Below are 26956 nucleotides of genomic sequence, written 5' to 3' on the forward strand. Positions count from 1 at the left end.
TGAAGCCACAATACGGTTTTATTGGTTTGGAAATTGCAATGTTACATAAATACAGCCATTTATTAACGCAAGTTTAGGATGGAGCAGCCGATTGTGCAAAACCCGACCAGTTTGCGGTCACCAAATTTCCTGCCGACACCATTAAGCTTTGGGGGGAGAAAAGAAACATGGATCTTGGAAGATCCTTCCCTTATCTGAGGAGGGGGGGGAGAGATGGGGGCTGGGGGGAGAAAGTCTTATCCCCTTGAGGAGGGAATCTTTCAAGGCTACCCGTTTTGACCATTTTTTCCCCCTGAAAACAAGCATCTGCAGCCATTCAGGCAGGGGGGAAAAAATATATCCCCTCGCGTTAGGCTCGAAAATGGTGGACGTGATGCTTTACAGATAGTCCTCGACTTACGAATTTGGCGACTGTTCGAAGTTACCACGCCACTGAGAAAAGGGACTTTCGCCTGGTCCTCACACTTATGACTATCTCAGTGTGCCCCCCACGGCCACAAGATCAACATCCAGGCCCTACAGTTGCAATATCCCAGGATGATGGGATTCGCCACCTTGGGCGACCTTCGCAGCTGGCTTCCGACGAGCCAGATTCGTCGAATGACTGCTCGATTCATCTAACGACCGCATGATAGGGTCTCCTGCTTGAGCAGGGGGTTGGACTAGATGACCTACAAGGTCCCTTCCGACTCTGATTATCTGTTTATATCTGATTCGCTCAAACCCCACCCCACCCAAAAAAGGTGGGGAAATTGGACATGCCTTGCTTTTAACGACTTGCAGTGGAAATTGTGGTCCCATTTATGGTTGTTAAGTTGAGGACTACCTGTATCGCTTTCCCAGATGGAACAGCCCATCTACCCCGCCTTTTCCGGGGTTATATGCCAGCACTATATGAGCCCCAAAGAGCCCCTGACCCCTTCACCCCACCTCCCCAATCCAATTTCTCCCCCAGCATCTTCTAACAATTGGGAAACCAGAGTGGGGCAGAAGAAGTGGGGTACAAGGTAGAGGAACAAGAGTCATTCACCCCATGCAGTTTGGGGTTGTTGTTTTTTTCCAAGAACCAGGTCCCAATATTGTCCAAAATGATCACAATCTACGAACCGGAAGACTAAAGTCTAAAGCGGGGTTTATCCGGTTTGGGGAACCCATCAGATCCAAAATCAGAGAGTCGGGCGTTGTCTGGCAACCTGAGGACTCCCCCAAAACTTTGGCCATGTGGAGAACATCCCTCTGGATCTTCTGGACTCAACAATTCTGGACTCCGTGTTCCAAAGTCAGCATGGCAGTCCTTCAGCAGTTTTTATGATCCTCTTCGACAATTCCCGACCCCGATCAAATTTTAATTCCTTATTTATTTCCTTTTGCCATCTCGCAGCAAATTGCTTCCTCCCACTTCTGTTTGCAAGAAGAGGGTTGTTATTTTTTCCCCCTTCCCTGGCCTGTTTTTGGGTGGATCCGTGCCTCTCTTCTTCTCCTTCTTCTTCCTCCTTCTTCTTCCTCTCTCTCTTGAGAAAGTCCTCTCCACCACCAAAGCCAAAGAATTAAAATAAGAGAATCCTCACCCCTCCCCCAAAAACGTACATTTAACAAATAAAATAATAATAATAATAATAATAATAATAACAATACAAGTTGTGTTGCTTTTTTAAAAAAAGAGAGAAAGATTCCTTTTTTTTTTTTGTGAAGACGAAAATGAAAAGACGAAAGAAAAAAAGGCACGAGGTTTTAGCAGAGAAGGGGGGGGGGCGGGAAAACGGAGTCGGCGCTTCTCAACAGTCCTGACTCCTTCCCCGGAGGGATCATTCGGACGTTTCCTCAAGTCCAACACCGATCTTTTTTTCTCAGCTACACCGGCAGGATTTGACGATCATGTTTGAAAGTTGTTCTACTTTGGCTTGTCGGCCGACATAGTAAATGATGCCCAGGGGCTCCAGCTCATCGGGGACACAACAAGGAGCAGCTGAGGCAGAGGGATTGTGAAGGTTGTAGAGAGCGAGGACCTGGGAGGAGGAGACAAGGACATCCTGCTTAGAGATGCGAGATTTCTCAGTTAACACAGCATCCAGTTTTGGTCCCCACGTCACAAGAAAGAGGCCGATGCTTTGGAAAAAGCGGGGCAGAGAACAGCAACTGGGATGATTAAAGGCTTGGATAACAGAGAACAGATAGTCAGAGTTGGGTGGGACCTTGTAGGTCATCTAGTCCAACCCACTACCCAAGCAGGAGACCCTACACCATTTCTGACAAAGGGCAGTCCAATCTCTTCTTGAAGGTCTCAAGTGATGGCGCTCCCACAACTTCCGAGGGCAACTTCTGTTCCGTGGGTTGATTGTTCTCACTGTCAGAAAATTGCTCCTTGTTTCCAGGTTGAATCTCTCCTTGTTCAATTTCCATCCATTGTTCCTTGTCTGGCCTTCGGGTGCTTTGGAAAATAGCTTGACCCCCTTCCTCCTCTCTGTGGCAGCCCCTCAAATATTGGAAGGCTGCTCTCCTCTCTCCCCTGGTCCTTCTCTTCACCAGACTAGCCAGGCCCAGTTCCTGTAACCGTTCTTCATATGTTTTACTCTCCAGTCCCCTAACCATCCTGGTTGCTCTTCTCTGCACTCTTTCTAGAGTCTCAACATCTTTTTTATAGTGTGGTGACTAAAACATATGAAGAACGGTGGCAGGAACTGGGCATGGCTAGTCTAGAGAAAAGAAGGACTAGAGAGGACTTGATAATAGCAGCATCCCAGTGTTTGAGGCTTTGCCGCAAAGAAGAGGGAGTCCATTGATTTTCCAAAGCACCAGAAGGCAGGACAAAGAAAGAACGGATGGAAACTAATCCAGGAGAGAAGCAATCTGGAATTAAGGAGAAACCTCCTAACAGTGAGGACAATTAACCAGCGGAACAGCTTGCCACCAGAAATTGTGGGTGCTTCACCACCTTTAAGAAAAGACTGGACAGCTACTTGTCTGAAATGGTTATTCCATCCTTCTGAGGTCAATAAAATGAGGACCCAGATTGTTGGGGGCAAGAGGCTGACTCTGTAAATCGCTTAGAGAGGGCTGTAAAAGCCCCGTGAAGCGGCATATAAGTCTAAGGGCTATTGCTATTATAGGCCAAAATCCCATCCAGCTCTATTCTGAATTGAGTTGATTTTCGGAGGTTTGGTTTGATCTGGTGTGGTTTGGGTTGAGGGCCAAATGAAGATTTCGGCACAAGTCTGGACCACCCATCGTTTTTCTTCCCTACCCGCTTGAACCCAACTGGGAGAAAACAAGCCATCAATCTTGGCTGGTCAAATTCCAGTCACTTGCTCAACTTTTAGCTAATGCCTCCTTTGGAGGGAGGTGCCAAGCTGCAAAACTCACCACAGGGTGGCCTGGTTGTTGTTGTTTTTCATCCAAAGCCAGGGCATTAATTATCCTTCTTCCTTTATCAAAACAACCATAGTAGAAAAACAGGATTTTCCCCCCCTTTAAATTTCCCTAAAAACCCAACAAGGGTTTGACTGGCCAATAATTTGCAAATAGAGTTAGAAGTTTAAAAATGTTGGGTTCTGTCTCACAAAGGGGAAAGGGGAATTAATATTTTTGCAATACATTTATCAATGAATGCAATTGTCATAAGTATGAATCAAGTTTCAGAGAGTCTACATTTTCGATCACATGACCACGGGGAACGCTACGAATGGTCGTAAGTGTGAAAAACGGTGGTGTCACAAGGCCAGTAATTTCTTCTAACAACCAGTTCTCCGAACTGCTTAGAATGTTAACAACCAGTTCTAGCAAATACGTGCAAACTGGCAGAATCCCACCCCTGCAAACCTCCCTCCCTTACAGGTGGTTGGATTCTACCAGTTCAGACCGGTTCAAGTGAACCGGAGGTTAAGTTTGCATCTAGAAATTTCACCGAACTGCTATTTGAACCAACCGGCTGGCCCCGACCACCCCACCCTTCCTCTCCCAGGAATCTCCACGTGGCCCGTTTTCCATGCAGGTAAGTGCAGGGTCTGCACGGAGGCTGGGAGGAGGAAAAATGGGCCTTCCAGGAATCCAGAAACAGGCCTGCTTCCGGCTTCCGGAAGGCCTCTGGAGCCCGGGGGAAGCCATTTTCCCCCTCCCAGAGGCCTGAGGGAAGCCTCCGGATTCTGGGGAAGGTGAAAAACGGCCCTCCCAGAAGTTCCGGTAGGCCACGCCCACCCAGCAACCAGGCAGCCAACCGGTTGCTTAGGTTTTTGAATCCCTCCCCTGCTCCCTTACCTTGCTGTACTGAGTGTCCGAGCTCCAGAGGTAGGGACAAGGCCCCATGCAGAAATTGGCATAGTAGCCTTTGGGTTCGTAGATCCACTTCCATTTTAAGTCTTTTCGGAAATCGATATAGAAACGCCGTACGCAGCAATTCTTCGCTTCCGCTGATCTAGGGAAAAAAGGAGCCCGAAAATGTCCTTAAGTCCTTTTGCTCTGAATTTGGGGACCTCCAATTTTCTGAATAGAATGGAGTGGAATGGAGTGGAATGGAACGGAACGGAATGGAATAGAACAGAACAGAATAGAAATAAAGTGGAAAGGAACGGAACAGAATAGAACAGAAATAATAATAATATAATATAATAAATAAAATATAATACAAATAAAATATAACATAATATTGTATAATATAGTAAAAATATAATATAATAATATAATATAATATAATATAATATAATATAATATAATATAATATAATATAATATAATATAATATAATATAATATAATATAATATAATAATATAATATAATAATATAATATAATATAATATAATATAATATAATATAATATAATATAATATAATATAATATAATATAATATAATATAATATAATATAATATAATGCAATGCAATGCAATGCAATACAATACAATACAATACAGTATAATACAAATATAATAATAGAATAGAATAGAATAGAATAGAATAGAATAGAATAGAATAGAATAGAATAGAATAGAATAGAATTAATATAATATAATTAATATAATATAATATATAATGGAATGGAACGAAACAGAATAGAACAGAAATAATATAATAATAGAATGGAATGGAATGGGATGGGATGGGATGGGATGGGATACTTTGAGTAGGTCCATAAGCAATTGGTCTGTGGCGCAGAAGCTCTTGGCGTACATGCAAAACAACGGAGTAATAATGATCATAATAATGATACCATAAAGGGAAGGTAGCAGAAAAGATGAGAAGGCTAAGAGTAATACAGCCTTACTACTTTCGGAATTAGGTGTTCCGCTGTGTGATTGCACCAGGGAAAAAGATGTCTGTGTCTGATATATTCGATTGATCGATCGATCGATCGGTCGGTCGTTAAACTTGATCAATCAATCAAGTTTTAAAACAGCTGATGGGAAGCACTCAACCTGGTTGGAAGGCGGGATCAAGTGCAGAGTTAGCTTGGAGTCTCTGCGCAACCCCAAAAAGGGCTAGAGACGATGACCTTCCCAAAATTCCCCTGAACCTTATCTATTTGGAGGCTGCCAGCCTGGGGAAGATTCCTGTCCTAGAGGCAGAAGGTAATAAAGTACCGTGTTTCTCCTAAAACACAACCCACCCCAAAAAGAAGGCCCAGCACTGTTTTGTGCGCACGCCTTAAAATTAAGTCCTACTCCCCAAATTGGGACAGCTGCCAGTAGCTGGCCGTTACAGGTAGGCAAAGGTGCACGGGGCCCGTGGGGCGTGTCACTCGTTCCTTTTGGCCGCGAAAGAAGCGGCTCCGTGGCCAGGCGAGGCACGTGGGAGGGGAATTAAGACACCCCTCGAAAAGAAGGCCTAGCCGTTTTTTTCAAAAGAAAACAAGACCTGGTCGTATTTTTGAAGAAACGTGGTAGTTATCTGGAACTCTGGCCTGTCTGGGTCTGGCTGTTTACCCCTGAGAGCAACTTACTGGCTGCTGCAGAATTCTGCGTCTGGCGCGGCTCGTTTTCTCCGCTTGTGACTCGAGGAATCAGCCCGTTCTGGAGTGGTAGCCATGATCAAGAGGTACGGCCGATGTTTTGATCTCCCAGCTAATGAGCCCTGGTCCCCTCTTACGTCGGTGGTGCCTGCAAAGGGAAGGGAGTCATTGACTTGCCTTCTTCGCCAAGCGACCCAGGAGGGTCCATTGAATTGGGAATCTGTTGCGGCTTCCTAAAAACTCGGGCTGGGAAAAGTTTAGCGTTGACGCGTTTGGGAAGGGAAGGAAGGATTCCAAATTGCAGGTAGCCCCATGACTTTCAGCCGTTCATTGAGTGACCAAAGTTACAATGGCACTGAAAAAGGTGAGTTTATGAGCCAGTTTTTTTTTTTTTGTCACCCTTGCAACGGTGCTGGCTGGGGAATTCTGGGAGTTGAAGTTCCCTCCTCTTCAAAGGACCAAACTTGAGAAACAAGAGAAGGGGAAAAAAAATGAGGCTCTTTCCAAATTCCAGAAACGGCTCCTATATCATCCTGATCATCTTTTTGACCAAAACTTTCCTCTTAACTCCACACTCGGCCGTTACTCATACATTCTGAGAGCACATGATGCAATTTTGGCAGACACAAACCAAAGAGGCTTAATTTTCTTTCCCTCAAGGCCCCCCTACCCTGCTGCCCCCCTGCCCCCACCCCAGCAGGGAGCAGAAGGTCAGTAATTACTTGCAAAAATCTGACCGAGGTTTCTGTAAGCCCGGAAGTCACCCAAGAGGATGCCTGTTGCCCCCCTGCATGACTCAAAACCTACAACTCAGCCACAAAGGTTGCTGGAGGAACGGCCGGCGAGAGGCGGAAACTGTGAGTCTGAAACAGGAAGGACAAATTGCTGAGCTCACCAGGGGTGTCTCTGTTCTAATTTGGGTGGAAATAAGGTGTGTTTTGGCAGCAACGTTCTTAAGAAAAGTGTGCATGTATGCCTGACATGGAGGACACCTATAGTGGGCTCTGTGCATGGCCGCCATCTTGATGGCCAGGGTCCTGTGCAGAATTTCGGTCACCCTGATGGAAAAAAAAGATGTTGAGATTCTGGAAAGAGTGCAGGGAAGAACAACCAAGATGATTAGGGGGCTGGAGGCTAAAACTGGAAAAAAAGGTTGCAAGAATCGGGTATGTCTAGTTTAATGAAAAGAAGGACCAGGGGAGACATGATAGCAGTCTTCTAATATCTGAGGAATTGTTCCAAAGGTGCTTTTCAAAAGACAACTGGATTTTCTTAGTTGTTTTTTTTTTTAAGTTTCGCTTCTCATCCATGAATGGAATAATTGAGTCTGTCATCTGCACCTCTATAACTGCGACCCAACAGGACAGACACAGACTTCAGAGGATAATTAGGACTGCAGAAAAAACAATGGCTACCAACCTGCCTTCCATGGAGGACCTGTCTACTGCACGAGTCAAAAAGAGGGCTGTGAAAATATCTACAGGCCCCTCACATCCTGGACATAAACTGTTTCAACTCCTTCCCTCAAAACGACACTATAGAGCCCTGCACACCAGAACAACTAGACACAAGGACATTTTTTCCCCGAAAGCCACCACTCTGCTAAACAAATAATTCCCTTAACACTGTTCAACTATTTACAAAGTCTGCACTACTATTACTATTAACCTTCTCTTCACTCCTTATCACCCATCCCCTCCCACTTGTGACTGTATGACTGTAACTTTGTCACTTGTATCCTTACAATTTATATTGACTGTTTCCTAGTATGATTTGATTGCTTATTGTACCCTATGACTGTTATTAAATGTTGTATCTAATGATTCTTGATGAATGTGTCTTTTCTTTTATGTACACTGAGAGCATTTGCACCAAGACAAATTCCTTGTGTGTCCAACCACACTTGGCCAATAAAGAATTCTATTCTATTCTATTCTTCTGACCGAAAGGTGGAGGATGGAAGGATTTATATTCCTTGCAGTCCTCTGGTCGTTAGCACTCTTCCTGAGAGTTGTTGAGGCCACTTGGAGGTTTATCTGTGCCCTCAGGGTCACCTCAATAGTGCAAATGGGTGCGGTGCCTTCTTGGACTTGGTGAAAGGATTGTGTTGTAAACAGGAGGAGGTGGCTGGGGTCCCCTCTGTTTGAGAGAAAGCCGTTCAATCTTAATGTAGATGTCCTCTTTGACCCCGCACTCTCAGGAAGAGCACTAACGACCAGAGGACCGCAAGGAATATACATCCTTCCATCCTCCATCATTCAGTCAGAACTGAAGAAGCTTCTTGGATGAGAAGCAAAACGTCTTCAAGAAAAGAAAAAAAAAAACAAGAAAGTCCAGTTGCCTTTTGAAAAAAAAAAAGCACCTTCCATACAACCTTTGACCTGGACAATTGAGAATCTCCACAGACATTGGAGGGGCTGTCACAGAGAAGAGGGAGTCAACCTAATTGTCCAGACGCATCTGAGGGCAGAAGAAAAAAAGAGACGGGTGGAAACTAACCAAGGAGAGAAGCAATCTAGAACTCAGGAGAAATTTCCTGACGGTGAGAACAATTAACCAGTTTGCTGCTCCAACACTGGAGGTTTTTAAGAAGAGATTGGGCAACCACTTTGTTTGGAATGGTATAGGGCCTCCTTCTTGAAAGGGGGGGCGGGGTTGGACTAGAAGACCTCCAAGGTCCCTTTCAACTCTGTTATACTGTTAACTTTCTTTTAACTGACCTAACTCTGTCAGTGGGACAAGCTGGGCCAGTATGCACAGTTTTCAGCAATCCTTGTAAAAGGGATTCTCAGCAGGCTGTATCGCATGGTGTGTGTGTGTGAGAGAGACTCACACACACACACACAGACGCACACCTGAGTCACTGGGCTTGGCACAGCTCGTATACACATCCCCCCTGCCAGCCTCTCCACCCCACAAAATTTTGGGCTGAAAGAACGGCCGGCATCAGAAGGAGGAAGTCAGCGGAGCCAATTTCCCAGAAGAAAAATGGACGGTGTGAGTTGATATTTCTCCAGCGTGACGTTTTTGCAGGCAGCGGCAATGTGCAAAAGTGGGGTTAGGCATCCAGGGGGAAGGCAGGTGAGGCCTCTGGTCAGGGCCTGAGTCTCTCCACTCCCTCCCCCCCACCCACATTAGGCCAAAGATTTTTATCTTCTGAATGCCGGGGGTGTGTTTCTTTCCTCCCACCCCCTTCCATTCTCTGCAAATTATCCTTCGCCTGGATGAGCCGCTGCTGCAATGTACTCTGTGAATACAGTGCGCGCATTGATGCGTCCCACACTGGCTCACAAACTTCTGTTTACAAAGCAGGAGGACTGGAGTCCTCTAACAGGCTAGGAAGCCTGGCTTGGCGGGGGTTTGATCCTGCCTGCTGGGCAGCCCTGACCCTTGCGGCTTTTAGCGTCCACCACAGCTTTAGCCTACGGGGCTGCATTGAGAGCCTTCCTTTCCTGGCTCCAATGTCACATCCCCGTCAGGGATGTTGTAGAGATAATCCCTCCATCAGAGTCGAGGCGGAAGGGACCTTGGAGGTCCTCCAGTCAACCCCCCTGCTCAAGCAGGAGACCCTATACAATTTGACACAAGGGTCTCTTCTTAAAAACCTCCACCCACAACTTCTGGTGGCAAGCGGTTCCACTGGTTAATTGTCCTCCCTGTTAGGAAGTTTCTACTTCATTCCAGGTTGCTTCTCTCCTGGATTAGTTTCCGTCCATTCTTTCTTTGTCCTGGTGCTTTGGAAAATAAATTGACCCCCACTTCTTTGTGGCAGCCCCTCAAATATTGGAATACTGCTATTATCATGTCCCCTGTAGTCCTTCTTTTCTCCAGACTAGCCAAACCCAAATCCTGCCACCATTCCTCATATGTTTTAGTTTCCAGGCCTTTAATCATCCTAGTTGATCTTCTCCGCCCTTTTTCCAAAGTCTCAACATCTATCTTGTAACGTGGTGACCAAACCTGGTTGCAAATATTCCAGATCTGGCCTTACGAAAGATGTATAAAGTCTAAAAAGACTTTATAAAAACATATAAAGTCACTTTTTTCCCCTCCTTAGTTCTAAGTTGCTTCTCTCCTTGATTAGTGTCTATCTGTTGCTTCTTGTCCTGTTTTCATGTGCTTTGGAGAATAGCTTGACTCCCTCTTCTTTGGGGCAGCCCCTGAGATATTGGAAGACTGCTATCCTGTCACCCCCCTAGTCCTTTTTTTCTCTAGACTGGCCAAACCCAATTCCTGCCACCGTTCTTCATATGTTTTAGTGTCCAGGCCTTTAATCATCCGAGTTGCTCTTCTCTGTACTTTTTCCAAAGTCTCAACATCTATTTTGTAACATGGGGACTAGAGGTGGTATTTAGCAGGTTTGGACCAGTTCTGGAGAAGCAGTAGCGGAAATTTTGAGTAGTTTGGAGAATCGGCAAATATCACCTCTGGCTGGCCCCACCCCCATCTATGCTCCGCCTCCCGAGTCCCAGCTGATTGGCTGGGTCTTCCTTTGGTTGCCCTGCACAGGAGAACGGAGCTGGAAAGCAGGTTAGTGGGGTGGGGAGGGAATGGGGATTTTGTAGTATCCTTCCCCTGCCGCGCCCACCAAGCCATGCCCACAGAACCAATTTTTGAATCCCACCACTGGGGGGGTCAGGTGAGATCTTCAAGTGGGTGCAGCACCCCCCCCCCCCCACTCATCCCAAGCCCACTCCCCCTTGCCCAGTCCTTACCTTCAATTTGTATTGATAGATCACTTCGTACGCCATCGCAGGAACAGTGAGTGCTCAGTCGGAATCTTCCCACATTGTCTGAAACACAAACATTAGGATTGGGTGGGTGGGTGGGGGTCAGGACTGCAACCCTTCCCGAAGCCAGTGAGCCCCGTTTCAGAGAAGCCCCTCGCCCCCAAAGCAGAACCGAAGTGTGCTGAAAGCCAAAAGGGCCTTTTGCTCATTTCAGGAGAATTTTTAATTGGACGTCTCTTTCCAGCTTTGGAGCAGGGTGGCATATATCATATTCTCCAAGGTTTTTCAAACTTGGCCATTTTTAGATGGGTGGACTTCGACTCCCAGAATTCCACAGCCAGCATCCTTTAAATTGGATGGACTTCAACTCCCAGAATTCTCTAGCCAGCATCCTTTAAGATGGGTGGACTTCAATTCCCAGAATTCCCCAGCCAGCATCCTTTAAATTGGATGGACTTCAACTCCCAGAATTCTCTAGCCAGCATCCTTTAAGATGGGTGGACTTCAATTCCCAGAATTCCCCAGCCAGCATCCTTTAAATTGGGTGGACTTCAACTCCTAGAATTCTCTAGCCAGCATCCTTTAAGATGGGTGGACTTCAATTCCCAGAATTCCCCAGCCAGCATCCTTTAAACTGGGTGGACTTCAACTCCCAAAATTCTCTAGCCAGCATACTATAAGATGCATGGATTTCAGCTCCCAGGATGACCCAGCCGGATACTTTAATATAAGTGGACTACAACTCCCAGGACTCTCCAGCCAGTATACTTTAAGATGGGTGGACTTCAACTCCCAGAATTCCTCAGCGGGTAGGTTTTAAGAGACGTGGACTTCAACTCCCAGAACACATCGGAATTCACCAGAATTCTGGGAATTGAAGTCCCTCCCATCTCAAAGCTACTACGTTTGAGCCACCCTGCTTTGTTGGCCAACAGGATTCTGAAAATTTGCTCTACCTTTTCACTGGCACAAAAGAGAGTCAATCCCCCGGTGCTCCCCCCCCCCAGTCATGCCCCCCTTCCTTCCACCCTACCTCTACTCGCAAGCCACAAGCGGAGGACATTGGTGACGTCGAAGGACAGCCATTCTTTTTCGCTCTTCACCTTTACCGACAGCCCTTGAAGGTAGTACCAAGTGGAATCATTCCCTGAGTGGTGTTTTTGCTAAGGGGAGATGGACAAATGCGTGAGGGAACAGCTTCTGTGGAAAAATTTGCCCAGCCTGACAAAATCCCCTAGCCTGCTTTCTCTCATCCAGCTTTCGAGCTTTCGCTTTTAAAAGAACAAGGTTCGAGTCTTCCAACCATTTTGGGTGCTGTTTTTCTGCCCTTGGTACTCACAGGTCCTGACCAGTTCTGGAGAGCCAGTAGCAGAAATGCAGCCCCTTCCCTTCTGGGAATCCAGACTACAGTCTACCACAGTAACTTCGAATGATCACTAAAAGTTTACCTCAAAGACTAGCTGTGCTCTGGGAATTGTTGAGGAGGAGCTGTCCTCACCCTCTTTCTCCCACACCAACTCTCCAAGCTTTGCTGTCTCTTGCTCCCCCGGAATGCAGCCCCTCCCTTCTGGGAATCCAGACTACAGTCTACCACAGTAACTTCGAACAATCACTAAAAGTTTACCTCAAAGACTAGCTGTGCTCTGGGAACTGTTGAGGAGGAGCTGTCCTCACCCTCTTTCTCCCACACCAACTCTCCAAGCTTCGCTGTCTCTTGCTCCCCCGGAATGCAGCCCCTCCCTTCTGGGAATCCAGACTACAGTCTAACCCACCCTTACCTGGTAAAGCTCCAGTCGCTGCTCTTGCCCACGTCCCGAGGCTTGCATCCTCAGCTCTGCCCGGTAGAGCAAGTTGGGGTCAGTAACGGCTTTCCGGATAGGTTCAATTTCGAATGCAAAGTAGACGTTTTGGTCATCCTTCTTGTACTGATTGCCGTCGCTGTCTAGAGAAAGGAGACAGGAAGGAAGGACAGCAGGAGATTAGCGGAAGGTCCTTCTACGCTGGCCCCTGTTCTGACCTAGGCTTCCTCAGAAAGCATAAAACGCTACCTTAGTCCGGGCAAAACCTATTTCCACGGCTGTGAATTACATTCATGCACAGCTGCCCCCTTGATTTTGTTTGTCAGAAGGCCGCAAAGGGGGATGGCGTACTCTCCAGGAAGCTGCGACCGTCATAAATACGAGTCGGTTGCCCTGAATTTTGCGTGCATGAATGCAGAAACATGTATTACGTGTGAAGAATGGTCATATGTCACTTTTTTCAGTGTCGTCGTAACTTGAAATGATCACTAAACGAACTGTTGTAATAAGAAAACTACTTATAATCAGGAAGATTCCTAACCTCCTAACCTTGTAACCCCGCTCAGCAGAATCAGCAAATTAATCAACAGGTTTTATATTCAAGATATGAGCTCAGCTCTATGGGTCAGGCCCGGTTGTATGACCTCTGGGGCTCAGCTGTTTTCAGAAGGCTGGTTCATCCATCCATCATCCATCCATCCATCCATCATCCATCCATCATCCATCCATCCATCCATCCATCCATCCATCATTCATCCATCCATTTATCCATCCATCATCCATCAATTTATCCATCTATTCATCCATCCGTCCATCCATCCATCCATTCATCCATCCATCCATCCTCCATCCATCCATCCATCCATCCATCCATCCATCATTCATCCATCCATCATCCATCATCCATCCATCCATCTATCCATCCATCATTCATTCATTTATCCATCCATCCATCCATCCATCATCCATCCATTCATCCATCCATCCATCCATCCATCATCCATCCATCATCCATCCGTCCATCCATCTATCCATCATCAATCCATCCATCATCCATCCATCCATCCATCCATCCATCCATCCATCCATCCATCCATCCATCCATCCATCATTCATCCATCCATCATCAATCCATCCATCATCCATCCATCATCCATCCATCATCCATCCATCCATCATCCATCCATCCATCCAGTCAAACTGGAGGATTTCCATAAGACCTTCACCAACTGAACTTAACCTCATTTTATTTTACTTTTTTGCCTGTATGACTTCGTCACAGCATCTATTTCAGCTACAGGAAGAGTCTATTTTTAAAGTTTCTCTTCCTTGGGAGATCAAAGGAGCTTTGACTTTTGGTCAACGAGACAGAGACCACGGGTTGTGTTTTTGTTTTGTTTTGTTTTTTTCAAGTTTCTCTCCAAGTCTCCAACCACAGCATTCAGGACTGTGTGTTTCTCAAAAAAATATGCACCGTCTTCCGTTGCAAACAAACAGGACACAGCAATTTGCAGAAAACAAAGATAGAATCCAGGGCGAGGAAATTGGAAGGAAGAAAGGAAGAGAAGCTTCAGAGGAGGAAAAACAAAAACAAAAATCTTGTGGTTCTAATGAACGAGAAGGGAGCAAGAAAAAAAGAGAGAGAGAAGATAAAGAAAAAGAAAGAAAGAGAAGTAAGAAGATAAAGAAAAAATATAAAGAAGAAAGAGAAAAGAAAGAAAGGATAGAAAGAAAGAATATAAAGAAAAAGAAGAAAGTAAAAAAGAAAGAAGAAAGGAAGGAAAAGGAGGAGAAAGAAGATAGAAAGAAGGAAGATAAAGAAAAAGAAAGAAAGAAAGAAAGAAAGAAAGAAAGAAAGAAAGAAAGAAAGAAAGAAAGAAAGAAAGAAAGAAAGAAAGGGAAAGAGGAAGGAAGGAGGAGAAAGAACATAGAAAGAAGGAAGAGAAAGGAAAGAAAGAAAGAAAGAAAGAAAGAAAGAAAGAAAGAAAGAAAGAAAGAAAGAAAGAAAGAAAGAAAGAAAGAAAGAACATTCCCCAGGTTGTCAAGTGACCTAAGGAGATTGACTTTGTCTGCTCTTCTACCCCTCGATCTGCAGAAAGCAGCCAATGTAAATTTGTGAACTTAAGCAACCAGGCCAGGAAGAAGCGGTGGAAAATATATATATATATTTCAAGACAGCATCCTCTGAGCTCCCATGAAATCACACACTGCCTTTTCCCTTCCAGATGCTGGGTGTCTGACTCAGTCCTGGGGTCATCTGTGAAGCTGCCAAATTATTATTATTATCATTATTTTCCCCTCGCCCAGCCTCAGTGGCCTCAGTTGCAAATGGCTTCTGTCTGTCCTGTGTCCCTTAAAACTGGTGGACATTGAAGACGTGCGGACTTCAACTCCCAGAATTCCTCAGCCGGCACCACTGACCAAGGAATTCTGGGAGTTGAAGCCCACAAGTCTTAAAGTTGCCCAAGATTGGAGATCCTGCTTTAGGGACACCCCCCCCAACAAACTTGGCAACTTTTAAAGCAGGGTCTCCAACCTTGGCGACTTTAAGACTTGTGGCCTTCAACTCCCAGAGTTCCTCAGCCAGTGAAGCTTGTGGCCTTCAACTCCCAGAATCCCTCAGCCAGCAAAGCTTATGGACTGCAACTCCCAGAGTTCCTCAGCTAGTGAAGCTTGTGGCCTTCAACTCCCAGAATCCCTCAGCCAGCAAAGCTTATGGACTGCAACTCCCAGAGTTCCTCAGCCAGTGAAGCTTGTGGCCTTCAACTCCCAGAATCCCTCAGCCAGCAAAGTTTATGGACTTCAACTCCCAGAATCCCTCAGTCAGTGAAGCTTATGGACTTCAACTCCCAGAGTTCCTCAGCCAGTGAGGCTTATGGACTTCAACTCCCAGAGTTCCTCAGCCAGTGAAGCTTGCGGCCCTCAACTCCCAGAATCCCTCAGCCAGCAAAGTTTATGGACTTCAACTCCCAGAATCCCTCAGCCAGCAAAGCTTATGGACTTCAGCTCCCAGAGTTCCTCAGCCAGTGAGGCTTGTGGCCTTCAACTCCCAGAGTTCCTCAGCCAGCAAAGCTTATGGACCTCAACTCCCAGAGTTCCTCAGCCAGCAAGTTTATGGACTTCAACTCCCAGAATCCCTCAGCCAGCAAAGCTTATGGACTCAGCTCCAGAGTTCCTCAGCCAGTGACTTGTGGCCTGAATCCTCAGCCAGCAAAGCTTATGGAAGTCCTCAGCCAGCAAAGCTGGCTGAGGAACTTAAAGTTGAAGTCCCAAGCCTTAAAGTGAAAGTTGGAGACCCCTGCCCTAAAGCACAGAAGTCCTTGGGGTGGGGTGGGGGATGAGAAGCAGGAAAATTGGCTTCCCCTCTCCTTCTCCTCATCACCTCTCCTCATCACTATGGACCACTTCCCTCTCAGTGGTTAGACAGGGAAAATGGCCCCCAGAAAACAGCCCACTTCCCCTCTTCAATGGATGTGGTCATCCTTTTGTCATTGTTTCCAGATGACACGGCCAGGGCGGGGGGTGGGGATTGGGGGGGTAGAGTGACCGCAATTTCTTCAGAAAAATAAAAAAGAATTTTACAGGCTGATGTTTTACAGCTGCACAAAGCCAGATAAGGGGTGTTGGGAGCCTTATCAGCTGGAGGAAATTCCCAAACTATTTGGGGACTTTCCAACATGACAAAGGCCAGAAATAAAACAAGGAGGAACAGGTTCGCCCTGCCGACTCGCGTCCCGAAAATTAGAGGGCGAACGAAGCCGGTTCTCTGCTGACCTCAGTTTTCCTCGCTGCGAAATGGGAAGATGTTGATCAGGTCCTTAAAAAAGGACTTCTAAAAGAAAGATCTTGCATTTAACCTTAAAGCACGCTGGCTTGGGAATTCTGGGAGTTGCAGTCCATCCAACCTAAAGCACTTATTCTGGGGAATTCTGGGAATTGAAGTCCATGCATCTTAAAGCATGCTGCCTGGGGAATTCTGGGAGTCGAAGTCCACCCAACCTAAAGCACTTATTCTGGGAATTCTGGAATTGAAGTCCATGCATCTTAAAGCATGCTGCCTGGGGAATTCTGGGAGTCGAAGTCCACCCAACCTAAAGCATTTATTCTGGGGAATTTTGGGAATTGAAGTCCATGCATCTTAAAGCATGCTGCATGGGAATTCTGGGAGTTGAAGTCCACCCAACCTAAAGCATTTATTCTGGGGAATTCTGGGAATTGAAGTCCATGCATCTTAAAGCATGCTCCCTGGGGAATTCTGGGAGTCGAAGTCCACATATCTTCAAGGTGCCAAGGCTGAGAAACACTGCTTTAAGTGACATTTCTTAAAAGCTCTTCCTTTTCGGGTACACCCCCTATCCTTACTTCAATATAAACTCACTAGGGACACAGGTACGAACCGCAGGTGCTGTGGCAGGTATGAACCATTGTAGGCCTATTTCTCTCTCGGATTCCAGCCGTTGGGGGTTGGACTAGAAGATCTCTAAGACCCCTTCCAACTCCTGTCCCTCTGTTATTCTTCTGTTATAGCATCGGATCTACAAAGCCAGTTCCCCAGATCTACAGGGGTTGAGCGAAGCCCCTCCACCTTGGAGATTTGAGGGAAGCAGAATCCGGCCTACCAAAATCAGCACTGAGTATTTAAGAATTAGAATAATAACAGAGTTGGAAGGGACCTTGGAGGTCTTCTAGTCCAACCCCCCCCTTCCCCTCTGCTTAGGCAGGTAACCCTGTACCATTTCAGACAAATGGCTATCTAATCTCTAAAAAGAAACGTAATTTGTCACTCCCCACTCCACAATGGGCACAGGTGGGCAACATCTTGCCACGGTTGGGCCTTCAGAACTGGAAAGGCTCCCCTTGGCGGAAGTTCCTCTAGGTTGGGAGCTCAGAAAACAGCCCGATGGAACTTATGGGGGTGAAGAACCCGAAACCACAAAGGGAAGTGGGTTTAGCGACTGGCTCAGGGGTCCTTATCCCTCTAGAACAGGGGCACAGGACATCCGTTTTTGGAGCCTCAGCTTATCAGCAGCCCAAATACTTTGCTATGTCATGCTAGCAGATGCATCTGTCTCAACTTTCCCCGCCTCCCCCCCAAAAAACACAGACACACAGACACACACACACACACACACCTGGGGCTACAGTCTTTGTGTTCGCCTCTTGCGTGACTTTTGATCACCTGACTGTGGCACGCTGCAGCAGTCATAAGTGTGAAACACGGTCCTAAGTCACATTTGTTCCGTGTAGCTGTAACGGCCAACGGCCGCTAAACGAAGGGTGGTAAATCAAGGGTGACCTGGAACACACACACACACACACACACACACACACACACACACTCACTCACTCACACACCTGGTCCATCTGGTCTCTTTCTGCAGCCCCATAAAAAAACCAACCAGGTCAAACAAACCCTCTTTGGGGGGGGCTGAGAATTGAGCCCCTGCACAGTCCAACATAGCTAAGGGAAAATGTTCTTGTTGCCTACGCATACTTTTTTGACGTGGGACTTATTTTATCGATGGCTAGACAACAAAAGCAAAAGTTAGAAAGACAGGGACGTAAAAAGGGTACGTGCTAAAATGGACATTTGTTAAAACGGAGAAAACAAAACATGATGGTTACTACCGTATGAATGTTATTGTGATGCATGTTATTGTAAACATGTTGATGGTGACTGCCTAAAAATAATTGTACCCAGACAATAATACCCTGGTTGATTGAAATGGAATCTATATATATAAAAGCGAAATCCCACTCATGCATCATTACAAAATCTCCAGAACTGTAAAGCCTAAAAACTTGAAATTTAGCATGTATGTTCCTCTTGGCTTCTAGGGGCTCACTAAGAAAGGATTTTTCGAAATGACCATCAGAGCATTAATGTTTCGTTATATTATTATTAACATGCTCTGATGCTAAGGAATTCTACTCCCCCTCCCCACCCGAAAAGAAATCTCTTCCAAATGCAAAACACAAGCAGAGGAGAGGAATTTCAGTTTCACAGTAGCAACTGGCTTTAGTACAGAAAGGTTGAGCTAAGCCATGCCCAGGCTCCTTGCTGTCTCCTTCTTGCTCACACAGCAAATACTGCTTCAGTTTCCAAACAGCCCTCAACTCTCTCCCACACCGACAGGATGCTAGCCAGATGAATACCGATGGATGCTGGTAGGCAGAGGCAGAATTTTCCCCCCTTATTTTCCTCCCCAAAAACTAAGCCTGACCACATAGTTCTGTAGTGAAGCACGGGTATCCAGCTAGTAATTTTATATATTGTATTAATAAAACAAATAAAACTTTAAAAAGAAAAGAAATAGAGTGGAACACACACACACACACACAGTGGGTCCATCTTCTCTCTGCAGCCCCACAAAAACCCAGCCAGGTCAAACAAACTCTCTTTGGCAGGGTGGGTGGGAGAATTGAGCCCACCCCACCAGCCCAACATATCTAAGGAAAAACTGTTCTTGTTGCCTACACAACTTTTTTCCCCCCCAATTCCCGGGCTGGTTGGCACGTGCCGGGACGGTAAAAAAAATAAAGTAAAAATCCATCTTACCTTCTTAGACCACATAAATTACCCAAGGTGCCACCCACTCCTGAAAGGCCCGTGGGTTTGTTTAGGCGGCATGCCAACCACACCCAGCCAGGTAATTACACCTTGAACCAAGACGGAGTTGGCTGAAATCTGGGTGGGATCCACGTCTTTTCGGCAGACTTTGTTTCCACCTCGCCCCCGGCCTACCCTGTCTGTCATCTTCTCTCCCCGCTCAGTTCCGAAGAAGCCTGGATGCTAATTTTTGCAGCCCGTGAGAAATTAGATATCCCGATATATTTTATCCTTTGCACCGTTTTCCATCTTCCCTTCAAACGTGACTGTGAATCCGTGTCTGCAGTGGGCAATCGCCAATCGAGCTGAAGCTCAGTTAATCAACTCAACTGCGCAAACTTCCTCGAACTTCCAAAGACATTTACCCAGACCTAATCCACCTATCAAAGGATAAGGTCTGCAAAACACAAATAAAGTTCATGAAATCCGGTTCCCCCGGTTGGAATTGTACCTTCACAAAGAATAAACACCATAGACAGACTTACACAGAGACACAAAACATACATGCCTTTCAAGCGTCATCCTTAAGAGAATCAGCTTGCAAACACTTCTTCCACACCAGGATAAGCTCCCCCTATTAAAACTCTGCTTCTGTACCCCATTTTTCTGCAGGCGCCCCTGAAGGCATTCTGCTTTTAGGAATAAATATTTCTCTTTTTTTTCCCCTCACAGCTGCCTGGATCGCATTTTTAAAAATTTATTCTATATATGTATAGAATAGGTGTGTGTATATGACATAAATGAAAGGCTATGAAAAAAGATCTTGCAAACTGTAAAAATAAGAATGCTTTTAACTTTTCTTCCTTTTTCTTTCTTTTTTCTTTCTTTTCAATCTTTTCTTTTCTTTCTTTTCTTCCTTCTTTTTTCTCTCTCGTTTATTTGTGTATGTATCGTTGGTTGTTTTTAATTGTAAAAACTAATAAACTGTTTTACAAAAAATAAAAATAAAAAAAAAATTATTCTTGCGCAGCCCCGGCTCGAGTCGGAACCCCAAATTATTCTTCCGACAAGCCAGAGGAATTACGTAATTGGCCCATGGCTTGCAAAGGTTGGCGACGCTAAACCTGGTTGCCAGCTTATCTCTTGCCCTCGCCAGCTCTGCTCCTGTGTTTTTAGGCCCTGATCCAGGAATAAAAGCACCCTAGTTAATTCTGGCTCTCAAGGGCTGCTAAGAAGGAAGCCTACAGATAGGAGCAGCAGAAGTTGAAAATGGAAGGTGCCAGCTGTGCCAAGTTAATTTCTGCATGTGTAAATCCGGAATGTTCTAGGGTTTCCTGCTTGAAAAGGGGGGGTTGGACTAGAAGACCTCTAAGGTCCCTCCCTTCCCACTCTTATTCTGTCACTCAGTTCAATTCCTCTTTGGCCATTTTAAAAGGTATTGTTAGGCCACTGAGTCCATGCTCATGCTGCTAGTCCTCTGTGAGTCCACCCCTGGAAAGCTGGAAGAGGGAGATTTTGGAGCACTCAACCGATTTTATCCAGGGAGATCATCCTTGATTTACAACCACAGATCGTCCTTGACTTATAACCGTTCGTTTCGTGGCCGTTTGAGGTTGCAACGAGCACCGGGGGAGAGCATCTTATGATCGTTTTTGACACTTACGACGCCTGCAGCATGCCCTGTGCTCAAAATTAGAGCACTTGGCAACTGACCCATCCTTGCGACGGTCGCCGATTCCCTTTTGTGACCTTCTGGCCAGCAACGCCAATGGGGAAGCCACTTAGCAACGGTGTTACTGCCAGGGATCGACTTAAGAAAACCCTGGCAAGAAAAGTTGTAAAAAAAAAAAGTTGCAGGACGCTAAACTGTCCCGCTTAAGGGCTCAGTCATGGTCATAACTCGAGGACTACAAAGCCCAGCTGTTTCACCACCGGAAGCAAAGACCTCGGGTTTGCCCAAGCGATCTCCGTTTTGCACCCGCTCTTCTTCCTCTTTGACAAAGCTGACGTTGCAAAAACAGAGAGCGAAAAGAAAAAAAAAACATCCGTTTCGTTTTAAAGAAAATTTTTCTCCTGTGAATCCAGTGGTGGGATTCAAATAATTAGAACCACCGGTTCTAATGATTTTTTCCAACAAAGGAGCGCTGAAATTCTGGAGGTTTTGACAAGTATGGAGCAGGGGGTGTCCAACTTTTGGGCAACTTGAAGACTTGTGGGCTTCAACTCAGCTGGCTGGGGAATTCTGGGAATTGAAGTCCACAAGTCTTAAAGTTGTCCAAAAGTTGGACATCTCTGCCCATAGACCATCACCGGCTCTTCTGGACAGCTATAGGGTCTCTTGCTTGAGCAGGGGGTTGGACTGGAGGACCTCCAGGGTCCCTTCCAACTCTGCTAATTCTGTTAATTTCACACCCCGTGGGAGAAATCCTACCGATGAGGAAGAATTGCCTTCCCCATAGCAATCCCTTAACCTAGGGAGAGATTTGGAGAAGAGATTGGACAGTCTGGAATGGTATAGAGTTTGCTGTCTGAGCAAGGGGTTGGACTAGAAGACCTCCAAGGTCCCTTCCAACTGTTCATAACAGAATAATAGATAATCAGAGTTGGAAGGGACCTTGTAGGTCATCTAATCCAACCCCCTGCCCAGTGGTGGGATTCAAATAATTTAACAACCGGTTCTCTGCCCTAATGATTCCTTCCAAGCAACCAGTTCACCAAAACTGCTCAAAAAGTTTAACAACTGGTTCTCCCAAACTGGTGTGAACTGGCTGAATCTCACCATTGCCCGGGTCCTACTCAGTTTTCGTTAAAAGAGTTTAATGGGATCATGGGAAGCAGGCCAGGGGATGGGGTGGAAAATGCCAAAAGGAAGCCAGGAATTTGGGATTTATTTTATAAATGGTTGCAAAATAAAATAAGAACTTCAGTGAATATTGTTATAATGATAAGATTTATCCAGTTGAGTGGTTTTTAATAGGAATGCAACCCTAGGAAGAAAGGTATACAAAATATGAATATTTGCACAAGACATATGTGCCCAGTCGACTGATTGTATAACTGAAAGATGAATTTTGGTTTTGGCAATAATTTGTATTGTTCTAGAAATAAGGATAAAGGAGATAAGAAAATTATAGTATAAATGTATATGAATGTATGTAAAAGTATATAACTGTAGATATTTACATGAGATTGGTTTGTCTAATAATGATGACACAGTACTGTTAATATCAAGATCAATATGGGTAAAAGGTGAAAAAGAACTGAAAGATGGATTCATTATTAAATAAAATAAAAAATACTGGGGACAAAAAGGAATTATAAGGATAAAAGCTTCCTTCTACCCACTTCTGAAAATAAGTTTCAAAAAAACCAAAAACCTTTTTACTTCTGAAACCATGCATGGGGGCTGCAGAAGTGAAATCGAGGCCCGTTTTATTTTCCCTTTTGAGTAAAAAATTCCCTGGGACTTCATCACTGCGAAAGTGATAAAAATATGATTTTCCTGTGTGCCATTTCTCAAAACTCAGCATCCGGCTGCCAACCTGGTTTCTTCTACAGGATGCTGAAAAGTTAAGCCCAGTTCGGTCGTTTTTCCAGGGGTTTTTGGGGGGTGGGGTGGGGGGAGGGGTTACCTGGCCTTCGTGCAGAATATTTGCAGGATGGGAGCCACGAGCATCTTCACGACACTGCGACAAAGTCTCCCTGACGTGTTTTGGGGGTGATGTTGTGGTGCAAGGTACAAAAGGATAGAACTTGGGTTGGGATGTTGGGATGCAGGCCTATGATTTTGGAATCAGCAAGGTCATAAGGTCATATGGGGGTCAGAGAACTACCAGTATTGTATTGTATAGCATTGAACTGTATTGTATTGAACAGTATTGTGTTCTGTTAAACTGTATTGCATTGTATTGAATTGTATTGTGTTGAACTGCATTGTACTGTATTGTATTGTTTTGTATTGTATTGTATTGAACTGTATTGTACTGTATTGTATTGTATTGTATTGTATTGTATTGAACTGTTTTATACTGTATTGTATTGTATTGTATTGAACTATATTGTACTGTATTGTATTGTATTGAACTATTTTATACTGTATTGTATTGACCTATATTGTACTGTATTGTATTATACTGAATTGTTTTGCACTGTATTGTATTGAACTATATTGTATTGAACTGTATTGTATTGAATTGTATTGTACTGTACTGAATGGTATTGTATTGAACTGTATTGTATTGTATTGAACTGTTTTGTGCTGTATTGTATTTTAGTTTCCTATATTGTACTGTATTGTATTGTATTGAACTGTATTGTATTGTATTGTATTGTATTGTATTGTATTGTATTGTACTATATTGTATTGTATTGAACTGTATTGTACTGTATTGTATTGTACTGGTAATCCTTGACTTACGACCACAAATGAGCCCAACATTTCTGTTACTAAGGGAGACAGTTGTTAAGTGAGTTTTGCCCCATTTTACGACCTTTCTTGCCACAGTCATTGAGGGAATCACTGCAGTTGTTAAGTTAATAACACGACTGTTAAGTGACTCTGGCTTCCCCATTGACGTTGCCTGTCAGAAGGTCGCAAAAGGGGATCGCATGACCCCGGGGCAAGGCAAAATGTTATAAATACGAGTCAGTTGCCAAGCATCTGAATTTTGATCATGTGCTTCTGGAATGGTCGTAAGTGTGGAAAACGGTCCTAAGTCACTTTTTCAGTGCCTTTGCAACTTTGAAAGTTGGCTAAATGAATTGTTTTGAGGACTCCCTGAATTGACAGGGAGCCAGAATGGACTCATTCGTTTAGCGACCATTCGAAGTTACAACGGCATTGAAAAAAAGTGACTTAGGACCGGTTCTCACACTTACGACTGTTGCACCATCCCTACGTGATCCCTATTTGCAACTTTCCCAGCCGGCATCCGACAAGCAATGTCAGTGAAGGGAACCAGATTCGCTTAACAACTGTAGTCAAACAGGTCGCAAAATGGGACATGACTCACTCAACGACTGCCTTGCTTTACAACATCTCAAAGCTGAGGACTACCTGTAATGTCTGAACACGCAGGAGCCATCAGCCAGGCTGCATTGCTGCTGCTCTTTGCCAGAATTTTCACTACTCTGGCTTTATCGATTGCTCCCTCGCGTCAAGATTTTCCTTGCCACTTCCAAAAACACCCGGTTCCCCCTCCTGAAACTTAGCCCAGGAATCAGATGAGCCCCTGCCCCCTTTAAAAAAAATGGGGGGGGGGGGATTGGATATTTAAATGTTAAGAAGTCTGAGAAAAAAACGAAAAGGTTTTTGGGTTTTTTTAGAAGAACAGAATAAGCTAGCAGGAATAGCTAACACCCAAGAAGATAGGCTCAAGATCCAAATGGATCTGGACAGACTTGAACCCTGGGCCCGATCTAACCAAATGAAATCCAACGTAGAGAAAAGTCAAGTCCTACATTTAGGAAAGAAAAACCAAAACCTCACATGTAGACTAGGTGAAACCAGATTACTTAATAGCAGGAACTGGGAGAGGGATCTTGGAGTCTTAGTGGACAACCAGCTAAATAGGAGCCAGCCGTGTGCAGCCGCCGCCAAAAAAGCCAATGCAATCCTAAGCTGCATTAACAGAGGGATACAATCAAGATCAAGGGAGGTACTAATACCAATCTATAAAGCCTTAGTAAGACCACACCTAGAGTCCTGCATCCAGTTTTGGTCACCACACTATTAAAAAAGAAGTTGAGATTCTAGAAAAAGTGCAGAGAAGAGCAACCAGGATGATGAGGGGACTGGAGGCTAAAACATACGCTAAACGGTTGCAGAAACTGGGCCTGGCTAGTCTAGGGAAGAGAAGGACCAGGGGAGACAGGAGAGCATCTTCCAATATTTGAGGGGCTGCCACAGAGAAGAAGGGGTCAAGCTATTTTCCAAAGCACCCAAAGGCCAGACAAGGAATAATGGATGGAAACTGAACAAGGAGAGATTCAACCTGGAAATAAGAAGGAATTTCCTGACAGTGAGAACAATCAACCAGTGGAACAGAAGTTGCCTTCAGAAGTTGTGGGAGCTTCATCCCTGGAGGCTTTCAAGAAGAGACTGGACTGCCCTTTGTCAGAAATGGTGTAGGGTCTCCCGCTTGGGCAGGGGGTTGGACTAGATGACCTACAAGGTCCCTTCCAACTCTGATTATCTATTATTCTGTTATGAACAGTTGGAAGGGACCTCGAAATTAACAGAATTAGCAGAGTTGGAAGGGACCCTGGAGGTCCTCTAGTCCAACCCCCTACTCAAGCAGGAGACCCTATAGCTGTCCAGAAGAGCCGGTGATGGTCTATTTGCAGAGATGTCCAACTTTGGGGCAACTTTAAGACTTGTGGACTTCCAATTCCCAGAATTTCCCAGCAAGCTATGTTGAAGTCCACAAGTCTTCAAGTTGCCCAAAAGTTGGACACCCCCTGCTCCATACTTGTCAAAACCTCCAGAATTTCAGCGCTCCTTTTCTGACTCAGAAATTGGGAACAGGTTTTTTTTTTCAAAAGGGGGCTCCCCAAAAACTCCAGTTTTTTTTCCTGCAGGGGACGATGAAGTCCCCAACCAGGGAGAACTGAAGCTGGTTGAGATATTTCCTCCTACTTTATCTCCATCAATGCAGGAAGCATCGTCTTCCTTCCAGTATCTGGGTCGCAGAGACGGTGTGTCCCAGACCAACCCACTCATCAACCAACCAACCAACCAACCAACCAACCCTCAATCTTCTCCGAGTCCTAGCCCCTCTGATGCCCCCCACCACCACCCATGGTTCCCCATGCCTGGCCCTCTCCCTCTCCCGACTCACTGCTGTCAGCGGACTTCATCATAAACCGGTGCACCTCCTTGGCGTAGTATTCTTCGTGGAGAGTCTCCTGCGGCTCTTCGGCCACCATTTCCCGGATCACTTCCAAGGTGCTGTTGTAGATAGCCATCACCTCTTCTGAGAGGACCTGGGTCTCCAAGTCTTCCACTTCGGGGGGCTTCGGGAACTTGAGCTTGCTCAAAATCTGACCCCGGATGGCCTCGATCCTCTTCCGTTTCATCAGGTCCATGTCCAAGGTCTTGCAAGTGGAGAAGGCCACGACCGAGCAGAACTGCTGGAGGGCCACCAGGAGAAGGAAGACCCAGCCTGCAGCCTGTGGCGGCGAACCGAAGACCCCCGATGCCCCCGAGACGCCCCCGTGCCTGGCGTAGCTTCTTGACCCCATTGCGGTGCTGTTTCCTCTCGCCTGCGGGCAGGAACTGGTGGCTTCAAATCCTCCCTTGCCAGCCAAGGAAGCTCTTGAAGGGTTGACGGTTCTCCAAGGACCTTCTCCGTTCTTCTTGGCCTCTAGGCTTGGGGGCCACCCGGCCCGCCGTCCAAGCTGAAGGGCTTGCAATCGCCACCCTTTCGAGGTTCTCGAACCAGCTCAGCTTTCAAGGCAGCCGGGTTTCCAGAAGGGACAGAGAGACTCACGCTATGGCCTGACACCACCGACGGAGCCCATGTGTTCCGGATGCTGCATCTATCCAGTCTCACCCCTGGCACCGGATCACAGGGCTCTGGTGCCCCTGCTCTGGGGAAGAGGCTTGTAGAAGTCTTTCGGCTTCGCTTCAGGAAGGGTTGAGGGTTGAGAAGCTTGTCACAAGCCGGAGGCCTTGGGAACCTCAACCGGAATGTGGCCAAGATTGGCAGGCAGGCAGGCAGGCGGTGTTGGGTGGGGGGAAAAGGAGACCAAGGTCAGGCCTGGGAGATGCCACCACTTTTCCTCCTTCCCTGGAGCCAACTGGCCCGTTCCTGTCTTCTTCCCTCTGCGGGAAGGGCTGTAATTTCACCACCACTCTTGTCGGGACTTGCTGACGGCGAGCTTGGAGGTTTATAAAGCCGTTTTTTTTTTTTTTTTTGGCCTCTCCCCGGCACGGGCTCC

At 45.8% G+C, this 26956-nt stretch overlaps 2 protein-coding genes across 2 annotated transcripts in view; both read right to left on the bottom strand.

The window, feature by feature from the left end:
• Positions 1-26955, bottom strand: TGFB1 (transforming growth factor beta 1). The gene is made up of 7 exons (XM_026688338.2): positions 25855-26955; positions 12445-12608; positions 11700-11829; positions 10652-10729; positions 5928-6084; positions 4252-4408; positions 1-2006 (listed from the first exon to the last, which is right to left on the bottom strand). The coding sequence occupies exons 1-7, from the start codon at positions 26255-26257 to the stop codon at positions 1848-1850; spliced, it is 1248 nt and encodes a 415-aa protein (XP_026544123.2). The 5' UTR covers positions 26258-26955; the 3' UTR covers positions 1-1847.
• B3GNT8 (UDP-GlcNAc:betaGal beta-1,3-N-acetylglucosaminyltransferase 8) overlaps positions 25075-26956 on the bottom strand; it is a 133358-nt gene continuing 131476 nt past the window's right edge. The window contains exon 3 of the transcript XR_015750548.1: positions 25075-25172. The gene's annotated coding sequence lies outside the window, so the exon portion shown is untranslated. The remainder of the gene's footprint in view (positions 25173-26956) is intronic.

Source organism: Notechis scutatus, chromosome 8, assembly GCF_049901735.1.
Source record: "Notechis scutatus isolate UNSWTSFEM ecotype Mainland chromosome 8, rNotScu1.2, whole genome shotgun sequence".
NCBI lineage: Eukaryota > Metazoa > Chordata > Lepidosauria > Squamata > Elapidae > Notechis > Notechis scutatus.